This window comes from Sitophilus oryzae, unplaced genomic scaffold (assembly GCF_002938485.1).
Source record: "Sitophilus oryzae breed Bouriz unplaced genomic scaffold, Soryzae_2.0 scaffold_111_pilon_pilon, whole genome shotgun sequence".
Taxonomy (NCBI): Eukaryota; Metazoa; Arthropoda; class Insecta; order Coleoptera; family Curculionidae; genus Sitophilus; species Sitophilus oryzae.
In genome coordinates this window covers 1,123,777-1,130,587 of record NW_022145749.1, presented here as the reverse complement: position 1 = coordinate 1,130,587, position 6,811 = coordinate 1,123,777, and the positions used below count along the sequence as shown (strand labels likewise).

Here is a 6,811-nt window from a genome sequence, read left to right as displayed (position 1 = left end):
TCCGTTTCTATTCAGAATTATGGATAAGGAACACTTATTTACTTAATAATAAAATATTTTTTTTGTGCCATCAATAGTGTGAATATTCTACTTATATTTTTAAAGATGGCATTGTGTGCAATTTTAATTATTACTTATCAATAATCATTAAGATGTCATTAAGTACCTGTAATTATTTTGAACTGCTGTTTGATACCCACAAACTTTTTAAGTGTTACTTTTAGATTTTTTTAATAGTTATTGTACATAATTTTTTTGCCAATAAAATAGATATTTTCTAGATGAAATTTGTTTTTATTAATATAAATATGAGGTTTCTTAAATATTATCACAAGTTTCATATATTATAATTATTTAAGTTCTAATTATCCCACCATGATAAGAGACCAAGACCAGGCTCATTTATACTACCCTAAAATAAAAGCCAGTATTCAAATAAATCAAGAATAATATCACCTTACTAAATCCCTACCATTAAGCTGTAAGGGACTTTACTTTCTGTAATATCCTGAGCTTCTTGAATACCATTAGGGCCAGCTGGACAAGTTTCTGTAAATATTTCTGCCGTAACTCTGAATCTTATAGATTCTCCAGAATCCATAAACAAATCATGTTTACTACCATCTCCAGTGTCATACTCCCATACCCATGCCTGTTCTGTTTCATTAAATTTTGATGGGTGTTGTAAAGCACTTGGAGGAATTAAAATATCATCAAAAAATCCCATTGTGACTTAAACAAGAATTACTTGAAATAATATTATTAATAATGTAATTATTAATGATGGCACAGTAATACAAATACAATTAAAGACTGACATAAATAATATAAGATTAGAAGTTAATGTATATTTTTGTAAGTATGTAAAAATTTAGGTAAATATATAAGGACTATACCTACCGTGAACTCCTTCTTGGCTACAACTCCTAATTTTTCCAATTAATATTTCTTCCATAAAAGGTCTAAATACTATATATCGAAAATAAACAATTGTATGTGATGCCCCATCTCCTGGTATAATAAAAGAGTCTTGAATACTGGTAATATCAAACAGAGCTATGCAAAGGCCGACATTTAAAAGAACCTGCAAGATAATAGTTTTTTAGTATTATGATTACCATAAACAAGCAAAAACATGTCGAATTACAGCAGGTACCTTATTTGCAAGTTTCTTATTTAATTCTCCAGCAACTGCTTCATTTAAATTTAGATTAAATAATTCAGGAGAAATTCTGGTTACATTTTTCATTTCGGCTAGAACAAACATGGTAAAATTAGGTTCTATCACTTCTAACACTTCGCTTAAAAGATATTGATATATCCCATAAAATATCACTTTGAATTGCTTTCATAAAAAAAAATACAGAAACTTTTATCTGCTTTGTCTTGTCTCGGTTTTGGCTTTGCTACTGGGCCATTGCCAGTTTTATCTGCTTTTATATTTGATATTAAATAAAAACATAGGTTAAAGTTAAAGGTGGTTCCATAGCATAGACAAACAGATCAGAAAAATTAAAAGACTGCCAGAAGACATACGACGCGCAGGCAAATGTTCCTGTAGCGCATCGACGCAAGTGCCGAAATACGTCCATCTAGCTATCTGTGTTTCGACGGGTTATGGTTAAGAATTGTTGTATTTAAGACTTTTTAGTTCGTTTAATTTAATAATTACTAAAACCAGCAGTTCCAAAAATATATTTAAAAATAATAATTATCTATTAACATGGATTTGGACGATAGGTAAGAATACTGAATTTATTTCTATATTCGGTATAAAATTGTTTATTAGGTTTTTAGTTTGCGATGTTTATGGTAAATAATTTTCATTTTCATTGCCTCTGAATTCACATGAGGACAGAGTTGAGGATATCTATGGAAAAGTAACCACAAGAGGAATTGTTACATCATTTAAAAAATATTGGGAAGTTTATTGTTTCCCATCGAAAAGTAGAAAATGCCAATGCAGATGAACGTATTGTAATTGTGATAGAAGTAATTCTAAGGGTGAAGTTTATTATAATTAGTGGAAGTAATACCAAGGGTGAAGTTTATTATAATTAGTGACCTCTGCTTCTTTTTATATGTAGAAGTTTCTGGTTTTGAGAATAAATCGGTTGAACGACACCCAAAATTTAAAGGAAGTATTTGCATACCCAGAATATGCCCATCAAGGATTATATAGCTCAAATTTCCTTTAATGTAGGCAATTATTCAATGCAAATTAACTTTTTAAGTGACTGAAATATTAAATAGTTTACAATATGGTATATCACTAAAAATATATTACTTTTAGGTACAATTAGGGCCCAAAACATTTCAAAAAGTAGAATATTATTTTATTTAAATGAGGTATTGTACTAGCAATCAATTTATATTAATAACGGAGATTAAAAAATAACAGAATAAATAGATCTTTTTTTATACTACAAAAATAAACTATAGAATACAACAGTATTTAAAAAAATAAATAAAAGTGATGTTCCGGCCGAGATTCGAACTCCGGTCTCGCGCTTCCTAGCCCGACTCCTTATGCACTGCTCCACAGTAACTTGCTTAGCGATAATTCAATGACGGTATATAAACAAAAAAACAGGTTTATAACAATATCTTGACGATTTGAACTGGCGCGCGGAGCGTGCTGACCAATAGCGCCTGTTATCACCTGTGACGTAGCGACCAACCTGCGCAATATCATACCTTGTATTCTTTGTACCATGCTGGCACAGAATATCTAGCTACGCAACAGAAAAATACTCGAAATGAAAGAGCTAAAATTGCACAAATAAAATACTAGATGGCGCGACAATATCATAATCAGCAGAGATAATCAGAATATAATTGGAAATTTTCAACTTTCGGTTTTGGATCGACGTAGATCGACGGCACGTCGACGACCTTGTAAGCTCAACTAAAATGCACAGTTGCCAAGATTCAAACAGACTTTAATTGGCATCCCATTCTTTTTTTGGTGTATAATAATTTCTTTCTATTCTTCGTTTCTTGTCAGATACACTTATATTAATTATTCGTTTGGCTTTTAAAATAGTTTTAATTTTATGTATATTATTAGAAAACATATACTCTCAAAATGCATTTTTAATATACACTACTTTATTATGTTAACTAAGAAAATAACTTTAACTACCTTTAAAATTAATAATATACAGGGCAATTGATAGTGATATTTATTAATGCTGAAACGTTAGTAATGAAATATACGTTTAATAATAATGGAAATGATTTATTAAAATGCAGTACAAAAAAGGTTAATTGACTAAAAAAATGCTATAATAACAATTTTTTTCTGTTTGCCACGTTATTTATATAGACCTAGATAGATTTTAAAAAGTGACACAGGTACAATTAATAATATATTAGTTCGGCATAAAAGTTGCTGTCACGACATCGTACAATAAATTAAAATTCATAAAATAAATTAAAATTATTAATTAAACAAATCTTTATAAAGAAACACAAGCATCAAATTTGGGCCCAATCAGAACGCTAGAAAATGGTATCGTACCATGGTACTACATTATAGTACCCCTTGATATGCTTCATCCCATAAACACACAATATCCGCAGGATATTCATAGAATGTCGGAATGTCCCATTATAAGATCATCTTATAAAGACATCTATAGGATATCCTCCAGACATCCTGAAATCCTATAGATGTCTCAGAATAGAATATCCTATGGATGTCTCTGTCGTATATCTAATGTACATCCAGCTGAGATATCCAAACATGCTCATGATAATAAAATATCCTAACAATATCGTCTAGATATTTAGGAAAAATAAATAATGTACTACTTTTTATATTACATAAAATGCAATAAACCATACAGATAGATATATATATATATATTACGTCAAGGCAACAAAATATCCTGTTGGTATCTTCTGGATAATCTGGATATTTATGAGGTTGGCCACTCCCAGTAATACAGAGAATTTAAAACGCCCGCGCAAAAAATTTCCCACAGTCCATCTCGACAGTTGTTTAGTTTTGATGGTTTTTGCATCGTGTATTATTCAGTTCTTTGATTTAGTGAAATTCGAGGTGAATTCGGTCGTTTGTCGATATTGGATGGGCTTAAAAATGACTGAAACTAACAAAACTGGTTGAGTTTGACTTAGTTTTTTTCTTATACTCATAGTTCTAGCCTTGTTCTAGCAGAAATTCTATCCTAACCTCAACTAATGTCGAAAAAACGACGAACAACTCAGGTTCTCACAATGAAGAATTTGTGACAAAATTATAGGTGAAAATTTGTTGAAAATCGCTTGTTCTTTATCTCTAAACCCATTTTCGTGTTTGATCTATTCAAACAGAAATCCTATTTTTGGGTTTAAATTGTGAGTTTCTGGAATGTGTGGTGTTAGAAATTATACCTGTATCCTGTGTGCTAACTTTGATGTAAACTGTTGCTGCTAGCTCTGCTGCTAGACATAAACTGCTAAACTCCATAAAGGGTAGTATAATCTGGTATAATACCATACGATCGAAAAAAACGGCGTCAGAGGTGGCTTGGAAATGAAGATTGCTGTTATTTTGTACGTAAAATTATAGGAGGAATGTCATCGATCGTAATTTTCAAGCCAATTGAACGCCGTTTTTTTTCGATGGTACAGCATAAATTGAAAGCTCTTAACTCATACAAATAAACTTCTAAATTTTGACGCAAAATTCATTGACATAATATGTAGGTATATTTTAGAGCTGTTAATAAAAATATCCAATGAATAACGTCAAAATGTGGCTAAATAAAACTAAATCGCAAACGTTTTTACTATAAACTAAGGATGAAGTAAGTATTGTCAAATAACAGTCCTCATATAATGCCCTAAAAATATTCTATAATGCTCCCAACATCATCCTTGTATTATCCTAGAAATATCCTAAATAATCGTAAAAGGCTTGCCTAGGGATGTCTTGAAGATGACTTTTTTTGTCCCACTTGGATATCCCATAAATATCCTCCTCTGGTTTTTGGATATCCCTAAGATATTTACTATATCCTTGGTGGATATCCTCAAGATATCTATAGGATTGTGTTGTGTTATATGGGATGGTACCATAATATTGCAATGTCATCAAAAATACGCAAGTATAATCAAATATGAGCCAAATCGAACGTCAGGAAGTGGTATCGTAATGTGGTACTATATTAAGGTACCACTTTATATATGCATCATAGTAGATGCATCATAGTACCATTATATTACAATGTCACCGGAAGATACTCTACTATACCAAGTTCAATCGAACGCCAGGAATGGTATCGTATATGGTACTATTATGGTACCTCTTGATATGCTTCATGGTACCATAATATTGCAATGTCATCAAAAATATGCAAGTATATATCAAATATGAGCCCAAATGAACGTCAGGAAGTGGTATCTAATATGGTACTATAGAAGGGACCAATTTATATGCTCCATGGTGCATGCTCTATATTACGATGTTACCGAAAATACGTAGTATACAAAGTAGCTCAATCGAACTGGTGGAATTGGTATCGTAATATGGTACTGCATTATGGCACCCCTCGATATGCTTCATGGTACCATAATATTGTAATGTCATCAAAAATACGCAAGTATAATCAAATATGAGCCCAATCGAACGTCAGGAAGTGGTATCGTAATATGGTACTATATTAAGGTACCACTTTATATGCATCATAGTACCATCATATCACAATGTCAGCGAAGATACTTAATATACCAAGTATAAGTCCAATCGCACGCTAGGAAATGGTATCGTATATGGTACTATTATGGTGCCTCTTGATATGCTTGCAATATCACTGAAGATACGTAATATACCAAGTTTAAGCCCAATCGAACGCTATGTATCGTAATATGGTACTATATTACGGTATCACTTGATATGCTCCATGGTACCATAATATTGCAATGTCATGAAAAATACGCAAGTATATATCAAATACCGTATGATATCGAAAAAAACGGCATCCAGTTGGCTGGGAAAAGACAATCGATGACATTTCCCATATAAATTTACACATAAAATGACAGTGATTTTCATTTCATAGCCATCGCTAACGCCGTTTTTTCCCGATCATACGGTATGAACACAATCGAACGTCAGGAAGTAGTGTCATAATAGTAGAACAATACTTATTATATTGTCGCCGAATTACAATCAAAATTCAGGATTCAGTTAGAATCAAACGTCAGGAAGTGATTTTAATTCAGCTCGTAAGATTTAACTCCAACTAACATGGCAAGTTAAATACTTAAACGTTTGAAAAAAAGAGCTCTAATCTATTTTAATATGTTTAAATGATGTAGCAAATTTGAATGTAGGCTTTATCAGGAAGTATTACAATATAAATTACACAATGGCAACACTGCATAAAATTCTTTTAAATTTCGTTTGTAGAAAACTGTTTTCTTTTAAATTTATCGCCCTCTGTTATGTAGTAGTGAAACTACCACATCAAAATATCTGATTTGGAGACAGGCTTTTAAAGCCTGTCTCCTTTTGCTACCTACGATTTTATACATGTAACGAGGCTTCTGTTGCGTAGCTAGATATTCTGTGCTACTGGGCAATTGCCAGTTTTATCTGCTTTTATATTTGATATTAAATAAAAACATAGGTTAAAGTTAAAGGTGGTTCCATAGCATAGACAAACAGATCAGAAAAATTAAAAGACTGCCAGAAGACATACGACGCGCAGGCAAATGTCCTGTAGCGCATCGACGCAAGTGCCGAAATACGTCCATCTAGCTATCTGTGTTTCGACACTAGTCCGTTAGTCTTAGCATATTC

The 6,811-nt window shown here is 31.9% G+C and overlaps 1 protein-coding gene across 1 annotated transcript; it reads right to left on the bottom strand.

The window, feature by feature from the left end:
- Window positions 1–273: 273 nt before the first annotated feature.
- LOC115883561 (DNA-directed RNA polymerase III subunit RPC8) lies at window positions 274–1,545 on the bottom strand. The gene is made up of 4 exons (XM_030901926.1): window positions 1,157–1,545; window positions 901–1,084; window positions 473–732; window positions 274–412 (listed from the first exon to the last, which is right to left on the bottom strand). The coding sequence occupies exons 1-4, from the start codon at window positions 1,265–1,267 to the stop codon at window positions 362–364; spliced, it is 606 nt and encodes a 201-aa protein (XP_030757786.1). The 5' UTR covers window positions 1,268–1,545; the 3' UTR covers window positions 274–361.
- Window positions 1,546–6,811: the final 5,266 nt, after the last annotated feature.

What these genes read in the sequence shown, in the direction of transcription:
- LOC115883561 (XM_030901926.1), bottom strand. Translation starts at nt 1,267, where the DNA reads ATGTTTGTTCTAGCCGAAATGAAAAATGTAACCAGAATTTCTCCTGAA. An exon ending in ATAAGAAACTTGCAAATAAG is followed by an intron (nt 1,085 to 1,156) that starts GTACCTGCTGTA and finishes ATTATCTTGCAG; the next exon opens with GTTCTTTTAAATGTCGGCCT. An exon ending in AAGTCCCTTACAGCTTAATG is followed by an intron (nt 413 to 472) that starts GTAGGGATTTAG and finishes CTTTTATTTTAG; the next exon opens with GGTAGTATAAATGAGCCTGG.